Raw genomic sequence first — 19,677 nt, forward strand, 5'->3', positions numbered from 1 at the left:
TAAAACATCACTTTGCGATGATCGGTACGCATTTCGCTTACTGATTTTCGCATAGCGATGGTTTTTTAACAGCTGATCGGCGGTTCCAAATGGCTGCCGGGTAAAGAAAATGGCTGCCCGCTGTGTTTTCGCACCCTTTCCTCGCTTACTGGGCAGCGAAAATGGTGGCCGCATGGAGGATTTCCGCATAACGGTGAGTTTTTGCCCATAGGAACGCATTAATAATGCGTTCCTATGGGCTTTTTTGCCCCACATAGCGACGGATCCACATAGCGCCGATTTTTTCGGAACGGATTATCGTCGCTATGCGGGGCACCACTGTATTCAATTCTCTAACAAATTAGTATGACACATTACTTTACATTTTTATAATGCGTTAGCATTAATGGTACTTGTTACTGTAGAAGCAACACATTAGTGTAGTACTTTAATTAATTCTAGTTTTAAAGAAACATATTGAAAGTAACAATAAAAGTCCAGTATTTGCCCCAGTCCCCTTCATGACCCTGAAAAACAAAATTTTACAGAAATAAGTAAACATTAATTGCACCAAAGGCTTGATGTGGTAGCTTTAACTTCAAAGATGAAAAAGGATGTTGTCGCTCCCAGTTGCTCTCAAAATTAATACATCACAGACAAAGTTGTTACTTGCTGGGCCACACCTGTTTCACACTACAAGAGATTCAAGATCTGGACACTATCTGGCACTGTTGTCAGTCAGAGGGCCAAAGCCTTCTGCAGGGCTTTTAAGTAACTGGTCTCTGTCTCCGAAAAACATGATTTAAATCCTGTTTATTTTAGCATAATATGGGGAATTAAAAACAGAATCTTAGAAGTAAGATCCAAGCAGCCTTTTGAAATTTTTGAACAGGCCCTGGACTCTTCCAGATGGAGCATTTGTATCACTTAAGTTTCCTCTGCCAAGCATGGATCATAAAGGGAATTCTTCTAACCTCCAGGTGATAGTCCCCTTATCTTGCTTTATGCCACTTCCTGCCCGCCCACCTTGGCTTCCTGGACTTTTTTCTCCCTGCTTTAACTCCTGGTTTATTTGTAGTACTGTTTATGCAAAGAACATGGGTTTAGTGCTATGGCACTTCCTAGCAGCCTTTGTGCTAATGCACCAGGGAGCAGACAAATGAAAATGAATGTAATGATTGGTGGGGGGGGGAGTGAAGAAAGCCACCATAGCAGCACATTTCAGGTCCCTCCCATAGGTTTGTGTCTCTATGTATAATCCAAATGCCCAGAAAAGGAAAACTATAATGTACAAGCAATCCATACTTGCACAGCTCAGATTCATATGGCGTCAGGACAGGATGGAATGCGTGGAAAGCCTTGGCTGCTTAAGAAATCAGAATCTTCCCCCACATAGAAAGCTTTATAAAATCTTGATGAAATATGAACTAGCTCTCTGTGGGCAGCTGTGTTTTGCCAAACAGCACACTCAAACAAAGCAATTTTCCATCTATAATAAAACATGGAGGGAGAGAGAGAGAGTATGAGAATGTCCATAGTCATTTTTTGTGATTACGTGTGCTGTAGTTCTGGCTATCCAAGACCACTTGATAGGTACCCCTCATGTACAAAGGAGAGTTACCCTATAAAGCTGTTGGATACACCATCATCTCAGTGATACTGCATAGTTAAAAGATGAGTGAAGGAGGGATTTCCTCCCAGTCCTGTCAGTGGGCAAATTTTCATTTGACCTAACTTAGTTACTGTAGGTGTCTAACCTCAAGTGACAGCTGTTCTGCTTCTTCTCTTCCAGCTGAAAATGGAAAGCTAGTGTGTAGATAAATGAAGTTGTTTTTTCATATCTTAAAGATTAACAAATGTACATAAGCTTCCATGACAAACAGTCCAGTTAATTTATCAGTTGCATGAAATGCAGCCTCATATGGCTTGGTGCATACACACCCGTTGTTAGGGTAGGGGATGGCAAACAGTGAGGCCAGAGAGAAATTAGATGCAAAATCAGACAGATAGGGCACTGCATTTAATTTCTCACTCAACTTATTGTTTACATTCCGTACCTCACCAAGTGTGTGCCTCTGTACTTAGAACTAAAGACAATGTTTCGTGAATCTGATGCTGAAGTTGACTATAGTTTATTGAAGAGTACGCCATAATAAATGTCTTAGTCTTCAAACTAAGAGGCCAGGCTCGCCCCTTCTTTTTGTTCTTCTGCAAGCAGGCGAAGACCTTTCTCTTCAGGCAGGCTTTCCCTGAGTGACTGGCAGCCTGACTGGAGTTTTTTTAAAATTGATTATTGCTGCTTTGAATGTGCTTTGGAGCTGCTTATGGTTTTTAGTATGGTAATTGTTTGATCTTTGTATTTGTTTGCCCACCGTTGTTAGCTTTAAATACTGTATTTTAATGATGTTAAGCTGCCCTGGGTTCTTTTTAAGGATAAAGGCAGAGTAAAAATATTTTAAATATATAATATCCCTATCATATTCGCGAAGGCTTTCACGGCCGGAATCTAATGGTTGTTGTGGGTTTTTCAGGCTCTTTGGCCGTGTTCTGAAGTTTGTTCTTCCTAACGTTTTGCCATTCTCTGTGGCCGGCATCTTCAGAGGACAACAGTCTGTGCTCACTCTGAAGATGCTGGCCACAGAGACTGGTGAAACATTAGGAAGAACAAACTTCAGAACAGGGCCAAAGAGTCCGAAAAAACCACAACAACCAATATCCCTATCCTCTGAGAAAGAAAGACTCTCTCTAATAGGTCACTGTAAGATTGAAGAGTTGAAAGACGTTAGCCAGATTAGGGCCATTAGTCAGTTTAGAGATATTAAACATCTGGTTATATTATAATTTTATAAATTCTTAATAAAAGGGTTAATTGATCGCTCAGTGACCCACTTTCCTTGAGAGGATATTGGAAATTGATGTTGCTGTAATGTAAATTGTTCTACTTCATCAGCAGTTATGGGAAATGCCAGGTAGCACAAAGCTTCGGGTAAGAGGGAAAAATGTTTCAGAGTTACTTAGATCTTAACAGCTATTTTAAGAAACACCGCTCGTCTGCAAATACTTGAGGTCTACGGCAAGGGATTTTCACAACCACTAGGTGTCAGTCAAAGTCAATATTGAAAAAAGAATGAGTCTTCAAACCTCGTAGAGCCCTGAAACTAGATTTTCTTGAGGGGACAAAATTGCAGAGGAAAAAAAAAAAGAATGGTGGTGGTGATGGGGAGGGAAGAAAGAATTTTAAAAAGGAAAGATTAAAACATTTATTTGAAAGCCTAAAATATTTATTTCAGGGTGAGCTTCTGTGGATCAAAGTCCGTTTCTTCAGATACAAGGGATGAAATTCTCTTGCTTAGCGTAACCTAAATTGTAATGTTCAGTACCCCCCAGTAAACAAGCCACCCCTGCTCCAATGCTGGGGGCACACATTGCATGCACACGCCAAGCCAGTCTGTGCACACATGTGCTTCCCTCTGAGAATCACAGTAGGGATGCTTTGTTTATGTGGAAATGTACCACAAAAAATAACAACGGCACAAAAATGTGAATATGTCACCTTTTGTTTAGTCGTTTAGTCGTGTCCGACTCTTCGTGACCCCATGGACCAGAGCACGCCAGGCCCTCCTGTCTTCTACTGCCTCCCGGAGTTCTGTCAGTTTCATGTTGGTTGCTTCGCAGACACTGTCCAGCCATCTCATCCTAGGTCGTCCCCTTCTCCTCTTGCCGTCACACTTTCCTAACATCAAGGTTTTTTCCAAGGGCTCTTTTCTTCTCATGAGATGGCCAAAGTACTGGAGCCTCAGCTTCAGGATCTGTCCTTCAAGTGAGCATTCAGGGTTGATTTCCTTTAGAACTGATAGGTTTGTTCTCCTTGCAGTCCAGGGGATTCTCAAGAGCCTCCTCCAGCACCACAATTCAAAGGCATCAATTCTTCGGCGGTCTGCTTTCTTTATGGTCCAGCTCTCACTTCCATACATCACGACAGGAAAAACCATAGCTTTGACTATTCGGACTTTTGTTGGCAAGGTGATGTCTCTGCTTTTCAAGATGCTGTCAAGATTTGTCATCGCTTTCCTCCCAAGAAGAAGGCACCTTTTAATTTCAGGGCTGCTGTCTCCATCTGCAGTGATCATGGAGCCCAGGAAGATAAAATTTGACACTGCCTCCATATCTTCCCCTTCTATTTCCCAGGAGGTGATGGGACCAGTGGCCATGATCTTAGTTTTTTTGATGTTGAGTTTCAGACCGTTTTTTGCACTCTCCTCTTTCACTCTCATTACAAGGTTCTTTAATTCCTCCTCACTTTCTGCCATCAGAGTGGTATCATCTGCATATCGGAGGTTGTTGATATTTCTTCCGGCAATCTTAATTCCGGCTTGGGTTTCTTCCAGTCCAGCCTTCCGCATGATGTATTCTGCATATAAGTTAAATAAGCTGGGGGACAATATACAGCCTTGCCGTACTCCTTTCCCAATTTTGAACCACTCAGTTGTTCCATGACCAGTTCTAACTGTTGCTTCCTGTCCCACATATAGGTTTCTCAGGAGATGGATAAGGTGGTCAGGCACGCCCATTTCTTTTAGGACTTTCCATAGTTTGCTGTGGTCCACACAGTCAAAGGCTTTCACATAGTCAATGAAGCAGAAGTAGATATTTTTCTGGAACTCTCTGGCTTTCTCCATAATCCAGCGCAAGTTAGCAATTTGGTCTCGAGTTCCTCTGCCTCTTCGGAATCCAGCTTGTACTTCTGGGAGTTCTCGGTCCACATACTGCTGAAGCCTACCTTGTAGGATTTTGAGCACAACCTTGCTAGCGTGCGAAATGAGTGCAATTGTACGGTAGTTGGAGCATTCTTTGGCACTGCCTTTCTTTGGGATTGGGATGTAGACTGATCTTTTCCAATCCTCTGGCCACTGTTGAGTTTTCCAAACTTGCTGGCATATTGAATGTAGCACCTTAACAGCATCATCTTTCAAGATTTTAAATAGTTCAACTGGAATGCCATCACCTCCACTGGCCTTGTTGTTAGCCAGGCTTTCTAAGGCCCACTTGACTTCGCTCTCCAGGATGTCTGGCTCAAGGTCAGCAACTACATTGTCTGGGTTGTCCGGGATATCCAAATCTTTCTGATATAATTCCTCTGTGTATTCTTGCCACCTCGTCTTGACGTCTTCTGCTTCTGTTAGGTCCTTCCCATTTTTGTCTTTTATCATGTTCATCTTTGCGCAAAATGTTTCTCTAATATGTCCAATTTTCCTGAACAGATCTCTGGTCTTTCCTTTTCTGTTATCTTCCTCTATTTCTTTGCATTGTTCATTTAAGAAGGCCCTCTTGTCTCTCCTTGCTATTCTTTGGAAGTCTGCATTCAAGTTTCTGTAACTTTCCCTATCTCCCTTGCATTTTGCTTCCCTTCTCCTCTCTGCTATTTCTAAGGCCTCGTTGGACAGCCACTTTGCTTTCTTGCATTTCCTTTTCTTTGGGATGGTTTTCGTTGCTGCCTCCTGGAGAATGTTACGAGCCTCTATCCAAAGTTCTTCAGGCACTCTGTCCACCAAATCTAGTTCCTTAAATCTGTTCTTTACTTCCACTGTGTATTCGTAAGGGATTTGGTTTAGATTATACCTGAGTGGCCCAGTGGTTTTTCCTAATCTCTTCAGTCTAAGCTTGAATTTTGCTATGAGAAGCTGATGATCAGAACCGCAGTCAGCTCCAGGTCTTGTTTTTGCTAACTGTATAGAGCTTCTCCATCTTTGGCTGCAGAGAATATAATCAATCTGATTTCGATGTTGCCCATCTGGTGATTTCCATGTATAGAGTCGCCTCTTGTGTTGTTGGAAAAGAGTGTTTGTGATGACCAGCTTATTCTCTTGACAAAACTCAATTAGCCTTTGTCCTGCTTCATTCTGAACTCCAAGGCCAAACTTCCCTGTTGTTCCTTTTATCTCTTGGCTCCCTACTTTAGCATTCCAGTCCCCTAGAATGAGAAGAACATCTTTCTTTGGTGTCAGTTCTAGAAGGTGTTGTAAATCTTCATAGAATTGTTCAATTTCAGTCTCCTCAGCAATGCTGGTTGGTGCATAAACTTGGATTATTGTGATGTTGAATGGTCTGCCTTGGATTCGTATTGACATCATTCTATCATTTTTGAGATTGTATCCCATTACAGCTTTTCCCACTCTTTTGTTGACTATGAGGGCTACTCCATTCCTTCTACGGGATTCTTGCCCACAATAGTAGATATGATAATCATCTGAGCTGAATTCGCCCATTCCTGTCCATTTTAGTTCACTGATGCCCAGGATGTCGATGTTTATTCTTGCCATCTCCTGTTTGACCACCTCCAGCTTCCCAACGTTCATAGATCTTACATTCCAGGTTCCTATGCAGTATTCTTCTTTGCAGCATTGGATTTTCCTTTCACTTCCAGGCACGTCCACAGCTGAGCGTCCTTTCGGCTTTGGCCCAACCACTTCATTAGCTCTGGAGCTACTTGTACTTGTCCTCCACTCTTCCTCAGTAGCATGTTGGACGCCTTCCGACCTGAGGGGCCCATCTTCCAGCGTCATATCTTTTAGCCTTTTGTTTCTGATCATGGGGCGTTCTTGGCAAAGATACTGGAGTGGCTTGCCATTTCCTACTCCTACTCACCTTTTACATACAGGGATTCAAATGTAGAACCAACAGGCAAAATCCTATTTCATTTGCCCAGCATAGTTCAGAATCAATGCAAGTGATGGGCATAGCAGGTGTCGCTATCTGTTGTGTGCTTGGATATGTGCAAGTCACAATATGGTTGTGCTTCAGGGTGTGTGATAGATGGCTGGGTTGTTGTGAAAACTACTTGCATGGCTCCTCTTACATGTGCTGTATTTCATAGTAGTAACGGGAGGACAGATATTTAGGGTCCCCGAGGTGTTAACTTTCTTTTCTATCTGTTCTCCCTGCCATTCCCCATTTGGATATACAGTAGGCAGTTAGTATTCTCAAGGATGACTTCACTCCTTCCTCCTCAGTTCTTCTGAACGTGTAAAACTTAGTATGCAAACAAACCTCCTTATCTTACAGTTCTTTCAGATGGAACACTCGTACTGCCCTTTGTTCTGGATTGTCCACTAGTTTTATTGGAATTTCCCCAAACCTCCAAACAATCTTATCTCACTTTTTAGTGTTTCCTCCTTCCAAGTTCCTGCATTCTTTTCACTCTTGGTTTGTTTTTGTTCTGCTTCAAACCAATATGTGTGTGTATGTGCATGCACATACATACACACATACATAGAAAGTAAAGTGTGATGGTGCTTTGCACACCTTTTAGCATTCGTGCACAATGCACAAAATTAATCAATGGGTAGCAACACAGGGAAATTATATATGAGCTAGACAGCAGACCTTTGCTGGCCACTGGGAAGTGCAAGTGCAGTTCTGTTCCAGACTAGGACATGTATGGATGTAATTTCTGGTGGATCCCAGAGACTTTCATCAACAAGGGGCAGAACAGGAAGCAGAACAAAGAGATGCAAATGTTCCATGTAGAAGAGCCCGTAAAGAGTTTCTGTAATAGCCAGTTTTTGCCGCATGATCATGCATCACACACCATTCTCACTTCCTTTTAAGAGACAGACTGATTGAGGACTAGTAATTCACTTCTGCACACCCTCAGTTTTAATTAAACCATATCAGCAGAAAAAGCTTATAACCATAAGCTTTATGAGCAAGGTCTCAACCTGCTGTTGTCCACCAACCCTGGGAATCTTTGGACACACAGTTCCTGTGCTTGCTGGCACGGGTGGATGCTGTGACACATGCTTACAGCTGCATCCGAGGCTATAAGACTGACGTTGCCACAAACATTCCACTCCGCCTTGGTGAAATGAGCCTGAGGAGGACTGATATACAAAACCAACCTGCTATACTTTCTGGTTTTTATTAAAGAGCTTTGACCTTTTTGAGAATGGAAACAGGAGAGCTTTCATTAGGGAAAATGTGGTGCCGGAGGGCACCACACATTTCTTTTGGAAAGCTAAGGTGCCATAAGGGCAAAATGCATTTCCCTCAGAAATGCAGTTTGTACAGTTTCTGTGCACTCTGCCCCAGAGCAGATGTTGTTTGGTGGGGAGGCCTCTAAGCCCTGACATTCTCCATGCAGAGTTGGGAAAAGTTATATTTTAGATGGTAGCTCAGCTGGATGGAGGATTCTTGGAACTGTGCCTCAAAAAGTAACTTGTCCAAGCTCTGGATTCAACTAATACATTAGGAATTGCAGTGCAGGGCCTAAAACGGAATAGGAAAAAACCATTTGTTTTAGAATGCCCAATTCTGAGTTCAGCTGAGAGGACTTTTTCTACGAGTAGATCATGCAAAAGTGACGTTGTCTTTGAAGTGAGTAAGATTTTAGAAGTGTTAAAAGCATTACAGGGGTAATTCCTGTTTCTAGGTTCTAACTGGGCCACTGCTTAATGAAAAGCACCTCTACTTTGAGTGGTGTTGTGGGTGGTAGGTGAGAACCCTGTTGTTTCTCTAGTGGCTGGATGTGACATAATGCAAAATTGTACCAAGAGAGCTGGTGAGAAGGAAGGCAATGTTCCATTCCAGTCTAGTGCTCTTGCAAAAACCACCAGGTTATTAGATGTCCCAGTTCCTCCCATTCCATTGCAGACCCTGATGGGATGGGCCTGAGACCTGTGTGGTTACTTAAAACAAAAAGAAAGGAGGAAGCTTACACTGGTGGAGCCTTGAAGCCATAGATAAGAATACAACTTATAAGCATCAATGATCTGGAAACATAGTGCCACAATCTCTGTATGTATCTGCAAACATTTGCCACTGGACTGACTGTGGCAGGGACTGGCAAGCCACCTCAGAGAGATGGCTGAAATAAAACTCACTGCAGCACAGATATTATTCTACCACAAGGTGGTGTGCAAGACCACCAGAAGGTGGAAGTAAAACAGGAAAGCAATAAAAACATATATTCAAAACCAGACCTCAGAGAATAATCTAGGAAGAAACATTTATTTTGTACAAGTTGGAACTTCCTGGTGTTTCATATACACTAGTGAGTACCTCTCAACATAGGTTAAGGCTTGAGAAGAGTAAACTCGTTTATGTAATTCACATAACCCTAGATATACTTTGTTTTAAATTTCCAAGTCATGTTTCTTTTTGTTCCTCATAGCTGAAGAGTGATGCTTAAGAATATAAAAGCAATATACTTATATATATATATTTTTAAAAAGTGTATCTGTATTAGATAAGGCTCAAACACGGAGTTTGAACTTTGTTCTCATGCTTCAAATTATGAAATGGGCCTCATAGTGGAGGGATACTTATTTAGCATGATGTGACACACTTTTTGACCAAGAGGTGGGGCTGCTGGGAGAGACTGGGGTGCACAAATGTGTATCCATCACATCATTTGGAGTAATAAATAGCACAATGATACCATCTGGGTGGAGATGAGTTCTTACAGACGCCCAGCCTTAAGATTTGTCTAAGTTCTGGAAAAGCATCAACATTCTCCGAGACTTCAGTTGGTGGTGCCCTGAGACAAGGCAAAGCAGAATTTTGCTGGCCCTCCTCAGAGTCTAACTCAGTGTTTCCATATTTCAGCAATATAAGTGCAAACCATTGTGGATTAGGCTACAGATGATTTGCATTAACTCATTACTTCATCTATTGCCAGGAAATTAATATAATCAACACTTCGAAGGTCAACTATTAATGCTTATAATGGACTTGTCACCTTCTGTACCTTATTTCACTCAGCCTTTCTCCCACCTCCCCAACTGTGTGCAGATTTTCTTTTGGAGCGGAGCATCCTATGGAATAGGGTGACGTTCTACATCCTTGCCCCCTGCTCTTGGGAAAAGTGTTAACTGAAAATAAAGCGCATACATGATTATGTTTTTCCATGTTTAAGGCAACATCATCCCACCTGATGCCAATGCCGTGTTTTGAACTTCGGCTCCCTTTATGCCCCACGATTGTTAGATGAGGCTAGAGTTACCTGGTGAAGAAACAGATGGGTGCTGAGACAAAACTATACACTATACATAGAAGTAGCACATCTATTGTGTTCCACTGGGCCTTCTAGGTTTGGAGCAGCATTGCAGCACCCATTTTCTGTGCTAGGGCCCTGTTCTATAATACAGAAATCATAAAAAAAATATTTGGACTACAGTACAAGGCATTTCATAGACTGTTCTAGTGACTCTTTTTTCCACTAGGTGAATCATGAGAACAGTCTATGGAATTGAGTTTTAGAAAAGACAGAATCTTCCTTGTAATGTTCCGAGTCCCCAGTTTTATTTTATTTAACAAAATGAACCAATGTATTTTTCCTGACATAAGAAAGAGAACTAGTTTTTGGTATACAGCTATTTGTTTCTCATGAGAGACGCTGGTGGGTCATGACCATCTCTGTTTCTCATCTTTGGTGACAAAACAGGCTGCTCGCCTGTCCTACTTGTTCTTCCAGATGGTCATCTAGGGATTTCACATGAAAGGGTCTGTATCTGTGCAGAGCCACCAATTGCAACCTTCTAGGGAGACAGAGACTTGGCAGGTTATCAACAGCACACATGTTGGTGTGCTTCTTGATCCAGAATTGGACAGCAGTTGTGCAGTTTAATTTCCCAACAGGTGCTGAAGAGGGGAGGAAGGCTGGGTTGTGTGAATGCATTTACAACCACTTGAAAAGCAAAAGTTATAGATGACCAACTTGTTTTTCTTCTTCATGGTCCTTACACAGTCACTCTTGTGGGAGAAAAACGGAACACACACACTCACTGGAGCACTGCAGAAAGAACTGCTCTTCCAAAGGAAGTGTTCCTCCAAGAGTAAGTATCCAGATGGTACTCCTAGATAAAAGTAGATGGCCGACACCAAATCAATGTTCAACACAAGTCTCTCTCCCCCCCCCCCCCCAAAAAAAAAGCACAGTGAAGGTGGTTTTGAGCAGAAACGGCTTGTCTTTCTTAGGTCCAGAATGACTTGATCATCCATAGGGTTACTTTCAGCTCGTCAGTTCTATGATGATGATGATCTAAAATTGATGAGAAGTAAAATTGAAGGGATTTTTCTGAAAGGAGTTCTTCTCCAGACATTAACGGTCAATGTTCTTCTCTCATCTAAGATGTGGAGAAGTTTATTTACTTACCGTATTTTTCCATGTAGACGACTATACTTTTGTCTAAAATCTTTAGACTAAAAATTGAGTGTTATTTTATAGAAGGAAGTAAGCTGAGGAAAGAACAAAAATAAGTGTAGGGGAAAGCAGGGATCAAAGTGATCCTGCAAGGCTTTGATCCCTGCCTCCCCCTTCACTTGCTAAGCCACACTTAGATTTCTTAATTTTGGATGAGAAAAGTGGGGGACATCTTATACATGGGGACATCTTATACACGGAAAAATACGGTACATCAAGGGATTTTTTTTAAATTGCAGAGAATATAGTATCTTAGGCAAAATAAAAATCAGACACAATCTTGGTAAGGAATATTATGTCCAGAGTACCAACTTGTGTGGCTACCACTCATGGAGCTGCCACTCATGTTCTGTATCTCTCTAGTACGTCCACAAGGTAATTCTGGCAATAATATGGTGGAACTCTTTTCTCAGGAACTATAGCTCAATCCTCAGGGACTATGACTCAGAGAGCAATCTAGCACTGATGAGAACAATATTTTCCAATGCTTACATGTCTAAAGTCTTATAGAAGAGACAGGATGATACATTATTTAGGGAATGTGTGAATTTACCCATCATTAAACATCACTATCTCAGGGTTTTTTCCTTCTCTCATTCTGGATGGCATGATTAGAATTACAGTGTATGTAAGTATAGCTACGAATATTCAGAATTCTTATTGTATGTTGACTCATGCAGCAAATTTGTTTTCCAAATGATCAATGATACAAATGTTGTAACAGAGAGCTACTATACCTAAGTCCAGATCTAACATACAGCTTACATTTGGTTCCTGGGCAATTCAGTAGTGCATGAAAACCAAATTTCAAATCCTTCCTGCGCTATAAATTCAAAAATGGTCACTTTCAATTCTTTTGCTCATTCTGCACTGTGAGGTAATAGTAACTTACTGTGTAAGATTTTTGTTTCAGGATTAGAAAAGCTAAGTAAAATGTAGTACAAGGTGAACAGAAATAAGGCTACCTTGTCCTGCACATTTTAGACTAGATGGCTTTCGAGATCACTCTTCCAGCACTTTTCCATGTGGATAGTATATTAGCTATGCATCTTGCACTTGTAACATGGAATGATACCTTCAGCTGCCTGTCTTTAAACACTGTGTTAATTTCAAAGGTTTTCAATTAATTGAATTCTTCCAAGAATTTCAGCCTTAAAATTATCCTGTGGAATAGGTTAATGCAAAGTGGCCATTCAGTAAGCTTCATAGCTGAGCACAGATTTAATGGTAAGTTTGAATATGCGGTCTTGTTTTATAATGGCAAATACAAGATCAAAATATTAGTGAAGAGCTACTGCCTCATGCAGGCACAAGGTGTTTCTGCCTGTCTGAGCAGATAATCTTGAGCTAGCATACTCTTGACTCAACAGCTGAAATCCTGTTGCTCACAGTAAACCAAACCATAATTTTCAGTCACTCAGTGAAGAAAAGTCTCCACAGCTCAACTGTAGGTGTAAGCTAAAATTTGACTGAAGCAAAGCACAGGATTTTGGCCATTAGACAACTTCATATGTAGTCACACAACATATGAAAGAGAGCCATGTGTTGATGAACTTGGACACACTATTGACTCAACCAACATACTGTCATTTGAATTGGCTCCAGTTGAAATGGTTCCAGTTATTGGATTTCTTGCTCCTTTACAGACCTAGCACTGCTTTTAACTGAAGACATGTGGAATGTGTGGTCCTGTAGCTGTTACCTGTCAAGTATACCCAGGATAAGCAACTCTCAGGGATGATGGGAGACTGTGGAATCATCTGAAGGCTACCATGTTCTCCATCCCTGTTTTAAATTAGCATACCACTATCTATACAGTGGGTACATCTCCACCCTCTGGTTCTTTTAGAAATACTGAAGGCAGAACATAGCATTTAATATCTCAGGTTTTTATTTCATTTTATGTACAGTATAAGAATCACAGGCAAACCTGTGACTACCAGACAAGACAAATTTCAATCCCTCTGAACAATTAGCAGCTTAAAGATCTATAAACTACAGTGTTACCTTCACAAGTGTCATTTCTGTACTCTTCATCCCGTGCAAGTGAGTTTTTATTTCTTACTTTTAAAAACCACACTTACAGCTATGTCAGTTGCCTACTAATGCACAATACCAGCTGGCACACACAACACAAACACACACACACACACATACAGAACTCTTTATCCACATTCATAATTCTCTTAGAACTGGCAAGAGAGCTGACAAAGAAAAAACAGCCCCATTTCCTCCACCTGGTTCCTTGATTTCTATTTTTGTTTGCAGTTTTTGTTTCTGAACATCCTACCCCACCAAAATAGCTCAAATATTGTGCATTTTTGGCCAGTGCATTAAACAACCAAATTCCCCAATGAAATCAGATTTTAGGCGTCCACAGAGTTAGTGGATTACATTATTTATGTAATTATCTGTGAACCTATGTAGTATTATTGGCTGAAATCTTCTTCATAGATGTTCTGTGGTCTAAGGCTGATGACAACATCAATCTGGACAACTTTCTGAAAATTATGCATTTCCACCTCCTGTCCCAGACCCCTTTGTGCCCTAAGTATCCTTTGTGTTATTAGGAACCAGTGGGGGCCAAGGGACAGGAGGGATTTTTTAAAACAAAAAATCATCACTGCCAGAATGACTTTACTAGTGGTGGCAATTTTCAGTAATTAAAGATTTCCCCACAAGTTTCTCAGTCCCCACAACTTTCTAATGATGAAAAGGATTTACTCAGGACTTTCTGAGGCTTTGTGACAGAAGGCGAAAAGGTTTACTTTTCAAAAAGTTGCCTTGTCTGATGATGTAATCAGCTTTACCCCACAGAACTTACACAAACAGGATTTTAGTCATAGAGTCCCCACTGAGAACACATTGGTGAAGGGGGGGGAATCAAAATATGGCAACTTTAGACTTAAGTTCTTTCCTAAACAGTCAGGTAGCACAGAAGGACATTTCTTATGAACCATGGAAAATGTATTGAATTGCCACTTCTCTTTCCATCAAGGCAATCTGTTATATTTGCTCCTCTTTGTGATCTCTTGATATGTGATTAATATATTACACTTCACACTATCCAAACAGGACATTTGTAATGTGTAGTCCCACAATTCAAGAGGGCTGCACCAACAGTACTCCTACTGCTGCTGCTGCTACTACTACCAATATATAATAAGAATGTTCCACACAGACAAACAAACACACATTGGCAGACACTGCCATTAACAACTCATTCAGGAATGCTTCATCTTCAAGAGAAAGAAAACAGCACTTGCAAAGGGAATGGGAGTTTTAAAGCTGAAGTCACATTTTAAAACAATTAACATTTGTTAAACAGTTTGATGCAGTCACAGCCCTTCAGACCAAGAGGAGGAAGAATGTACGATTAATAGCAAAAAAAAAAGGCAAAATGACAGCACAAGAGTTATGTTGGGCTAGTCAAGAGACTGAATGTAACTTCACAAAACATGGGCAATGAAATGTTAGAATTGGGAGAGTACTGAGAAACACTTAAAATCCCAGGCCAAAAGACCTTCATCACGAAATCATTTTGGAGAACAGAGATTCTAACAATCATTGTCCTTCTGGCAAACATGGCAGTTTGCGAAGTTCAGACTGCAAAACTTGTAACTGAATCTTTCCAGGAAGAAATATAAAGGTGTATTTTTAGTGAGTAATGAGCAAAACCACACTCCCTTCTTTATGTTTTGTTTCAAACTGGTTTCGTTTTGTGGGCAAGTTTATCTATAAGGAAAATCTGAAAGGGGTATGAAGACTAAGGTTTGTGGAACCATCTGATCCCAAGCCTTCTGGCTGCAGTCCAAAGCCTGCATCACTTACAGTACCCTGCAGCCCTTCCTCCTACCCCTGTAACTCCCCATTTCACCTTCTGAATTAGTGGTGGGCCCTCAGGAGGACCAGAAGCATTAATCATTATATCATGTATGAAATTGGAGAGAGGCATAGAGACTGTGGTATGCTTCCAATGCTGTAGTGTATTGAGTAGGGTTGGAATAAACTCAACAGAGCATTGCCATGGCAGACCATGGTAAGCATTAATGGCCCAATTCTACACCTGCAATACTAAGAACATACGAAGATTAATTTTTTTGCTATGAACGTTTTAAGAAGTAATTTATTTCCTCTGAGAAAAAACCAAATATTTGCTTAGTGACAAGGTGTGATGTTAATGGCATGAGGAATCTTGAGTACTCAATCCACTATAATTTTGGAAAAAGCCAGGATATGTAGATCTCTCAAATTAATGATTGGGATAGAGGAAAGTTTTCTGTTGCTGACTGGTTGGAAACATCCAAAAAGGCAAGTCTAGTTTACAAAATGCTAAAGAGACAGTAACACAGTTTGAGAGAGTAAAATCCCACCAGCAAGATTTCCCGCATTCTCTGTCACACATCACTGTAGGTCACTTGGGCACTGTCAGATTCTCGAACAAAACATCAGCTAAAGGTGACTTAAAATACATGACTAAATGCCAGCAACACAGATGAACGTTTTTTCTTTTTACACTTTCACAGTGAGAACAAAGAATTATAAATGAAACTGAATTCCGTAGATATAAACCCTGTAGGCCAATATTAAGAAAAGGCTCCAGAAACACATGACACCATGGCTGAGGAGTCATACAAACATAACTGACATTCTTACAATTCAATGGCCAGTTCACATTTTTCCAAAAACCAGGGAAAGTAGAGGCTCATGTGGCATGTTGCCTCTTAACACTGTTTCTTTTACAAACAAATGTATGTCTTGCCCAGGGCATGATCTGTGATGATCATCTATATAGGTACATTGTGCTAGTCCCTGCTTTGCATGATAATTAAGTAGGAGTTACTGAGGTGAGAAGAGAAGTGGCATAAGCCACTGGCAGTTCTGTTCCCCCCATTATTGGCAACATACAATCAGCCGTGAGGAAAGCTGCAACTTTTTAAATTTATGGAGAGAGAAGGAGGTGCTTGCTAGGACATACTGGGAAGATGGAGAAAGGGCTTCTAAACACAAAACCCACCAACAGTAAGCACTGTTAGCTTGCTAATAGCACAACTTTGGTTTCAGTTATCAAGGGTTTATTTGAATACTAAATTAACTCTGGGAATATCTAAGGCAGAGATGGAGAATGTAGGGATCACCAGAAATGGCTGGATCAGAACTCCCATAATTCCTTCTGCTGGCTATGTTGGCAAGCGCTGATGGGAGTTACAGTCCAACAAGATCTGAACTACAAGCATTCCCCACTCCTAGTTTAGGGGATCAAGGTTTTGACTTGATGATTCCTCAAGTATCTACTTTTTCTTTAAAGACTCAGGGTAACTTTTTCAATATACCTGAAGCTGACTAAACAGAAGCTGTTCCAGTTACAACCCTAACTTTGGCATACAGGAGCCTAAACTGAAAGTATAAATCCTATGAATGATTAATGAGATTATTCCCAAGTACAAATTTCTTCTTTCAGAACAGAACATCAGCTCACTTCCTTAGCTGGTTTCCAAAGTTACCTTTCATTTTTGCTTAATAACAGCCAAACACTCCCTTACGCTGATATAAATATCAGCAACAAATCCAGGGATGAAATTTTAATTTTCCTCCCTCCAGCCCATAAAAGAAAATGAAATGAAACTATAAAAAGACTAATAAAAAGGGGGCAGGGAATCTCTTTTCATGATGCTGCATTGGCAAGTTAAGAAGGACACAGATCATATCTGTATGGGTGTGCAGTCAAGATATATTAGAACTGTTTTCTGCTCTTCTCAGAACTTGTTCAGGACAAGACAGTTCACATTTATTCACACATTTCTTCATTTAAGAACATCACTTCTTTATTTCAAAGGAGAAAATAAAATGAAAAAATGACCCTCCCAACCACTAAGCTGAAAAACAAACCCCAATAAGAATAATAAAAAATCCTATTAGAAACAATAAGGAAGCACTGAGAGTTTGAGTATTACACTCTTCAAGTATGCCATTTGGATTTTTAAATCTGTGACTATACATATATTAAAAAACAGTAAAAGTGCGACCAAGGGCTTTTGCTTAAAGTATTTAAAGGACTATTTCAAAATACTGTAGTACAACTGTGCAGTAACTGTATCCAGTGTAATCTGTCCACTTCATATTCCCAGCTGAAAAGCTGAACAAGCCTTGCAGAAAGAATGTGGATACTAGGCTGGGACGACAGATAAACCCAGCAATGGATCCAGGGAATTCCATGCTTTGCATTGGTCTTCTGTTAGAGAAAGCCACCCTGAAGCTATACATTCGGACATGGAATGTGGTTGGGTTTCACAGTAGTATTATGGGGTCATCATGGTACCGCTGTGCATTATGATTAATCGCTGTTATGCTTTATGTAACTGTTTTCTCCTTACAACAGCTTTAGTACAGTAGTTCGAGCCATAACTTAAATTGCTCATGGGTGTGCTCCGTATTGGTGTTTTATTTTTGTATGCTTAAGGAATATTAAGATTTGCATTCAAAGAGAACCATGCTACATAAAAATTGTCCAGGATTTTTGCCAAAAAAGAGCTCTTGAATAAAATCTAAAAAACACTATTGCCAATGTGTCTCATAGAGAGAAAACGTTATGTTAACTGTAAACAAATTCACACTCTGACACTTAAAAACTTCAGCAGAAGAAGGAGTTGCTGACTATGCTTTGCCGCGCTCACTTGCCAGAGCAGTGGGTGGGGCAACAGCCAGTTCTTCTTGACATCATCTAGGGGGTGAGAAGAACCGGTCCAAATAGCCAGTAAGGGCATCCCAGTGCTTCCACAAAAAGGCAATGAAGACCACTACAAATAAAGTGCTGAACGTCCTGCTGCGTGTTTTCATGAGTGGGACAACACAATTGGCCACTGTGGAGACAAAGACCAGCAGAACAGCCATGACTGCCAAGAGGATGTTGATTAATTTGCCCAGAAGGTTTCGGGCAGTGGCATTTTCAAGGCCTTCTAACTGGACAACTTGTTGCTGTTGCTGCTGCAGTTCCATCTTGGAGATTCTGGTTTGACAGGCCTCTAGTGCCTCCTGTTGAGCAGAAGAAAAGAGTGCTATAATTAAATGGCACCTTATTAATCTACATTCATAATAATTATTTATATCCAATTTTAGCAATTTAAAAACATTTTCAAAATCATCCACAAGATACAAGTACCTTAGTATAAAACCACTATAAATAGTACAACTTAATTTAGCATAGTAAGTCACAGTTAGAGCAAATCCATTTGAATTGATGGAACTTATGGAGGAGTTGATTCATCAAATCCCTATGGATTAAATGGGCCTACTCTAGTGGAATTTACAATGTTAAGCAACATGATTTTGGCCAATGAGTGTATAATCTTGTCCAGTGTCTCTTACCTCCTTAATTGTGTCTTTCTTTAAAGAAGTAGGTGGTACACCAAAGTCTTCCAATAAAACAGGTTTATTATCTAACAAGTTGTCCACTTCATTTATGTTCACACTTTCCATTTCTGGTTTCAACAAGTCGTAAGTTTTAACTTTAGTAAAACATGGTAAATCCTCTTAGAACGATAAAGGAGAAGAACTTGCAACTCCGGGGTTCCACTTCGGTATGGTGCCTGGTCTATCAGGTGTACTGTCCATTAGCATCATGGCTGAGGGTGGCAAACCCAGCCTACCTGTGGCTCCCAGACCTTCTTGCCCTTGTTCTGCCTCAGTTGTGCTCGGAAAGGGCTGGTCCCACGGGATTTCCCAGGGTTCTCGGTACATCTCCTCTGTTCCCTTCTTTGTTCTTCTCTTTGTTGCCAAGCTTTATATTCCCTCCATTGTTTCCTTTCTTCTGTCTCCCACCAAAAGGGTGGTTTTCTATATACTTGTCTCTTCCACTCTCTCTCTGCATAATCTCAAGGTACTCTAAACTCTATCAATTCCCCTGTCCAGGGATCTTCTTGAACTATCTCCACTAACTCTTCCTCAGGTTTTATTGTCTCCTCCTGTGCCTGATAAGCTTCCTCCTCCTTCTCCTCTGAACCTCCCAATTCCTTCCTCCCACTTTCCTTTTTATCCTCCTCTTTTCCCATCTAATTGGCACCCTCTGGTGTTTCTGTCTTTATCTTCAATTGCTTTAACTTTTTTTCAATAGCTTCCATCTCCTCCTATCTTTCTGATGGGAGAGATGGACGGTATACTCTGCAGAGTATCCGTGAGGCCATTCTCGGCCTCACAGAGTGAATGAACCAATTGCTCACGATTATCCATCCCACAGGGCAGCTGGTTTCAGAATACAGGGAAAGGGAAGAGACATTCAGTCAGAGCAGGAGCTGTGGCATTCACTAGCTCTCTTCCTCCTTACCATCTGCAATCCTACTCAAAGGTGGCAGTTGGTGGCACTGTCTTAAGGAGAGGGTAAGAGAGAGCTATCTTTATCCAAGTATTCTGGGAAAAGGAGGGAGATGGAATCCTTTTTTGGATAGTTATTCAAAAGGCAAATATCACTACTGTGTCTCAGGACATGTGTGCCCAATGACATC

General features: G+C 40.9%; 1 protein-coding gene across 13 annotated transcripts in view; it reads right to left on the reverse strand.

Annotated features, from left to right (window-relative positions):
* Positions 1–13,047: 13,047 nt before the first annotated feature.
* Positions 13,048–19,677, reverse strand: part of TMCC1 (transmembrane and coiled-coil domain family 1) — a 163,123-nt gene continuing 156,493 nt past the window's right edge. For all 13 annotated transcript variants that reach the window (XM_078385229.1, XM_078385228.1, XM_072989492.2 and 10 more), the window contains one exon: positions 13,048–18,211. In XM_078385229.1, coding sequence (XP_078241355.1) covers positions 17,897–18,211 — 315 coding nt within the window. In that variant the 3' untranslated portion in view covers positions 13,048–17,896. The remainder of the gene's footprint in view (positions 18,212–19,677) is intronic.

This window comes from Pogona vitticeps, chromosome 2 (assembly GCF_051106095.1).
Source record: "Pogona vitticeps strain Pit_001003342236 chromosome 2, PviZW2.1, whole genome shotgun sequence".
In the NCBI taxonomy this organism is placed as follows: Eukaryota; Metazoa; Chordata; class Lepidosauria; order Squamata; family Agamidae; genus Pogona; species Pogona vitticeps.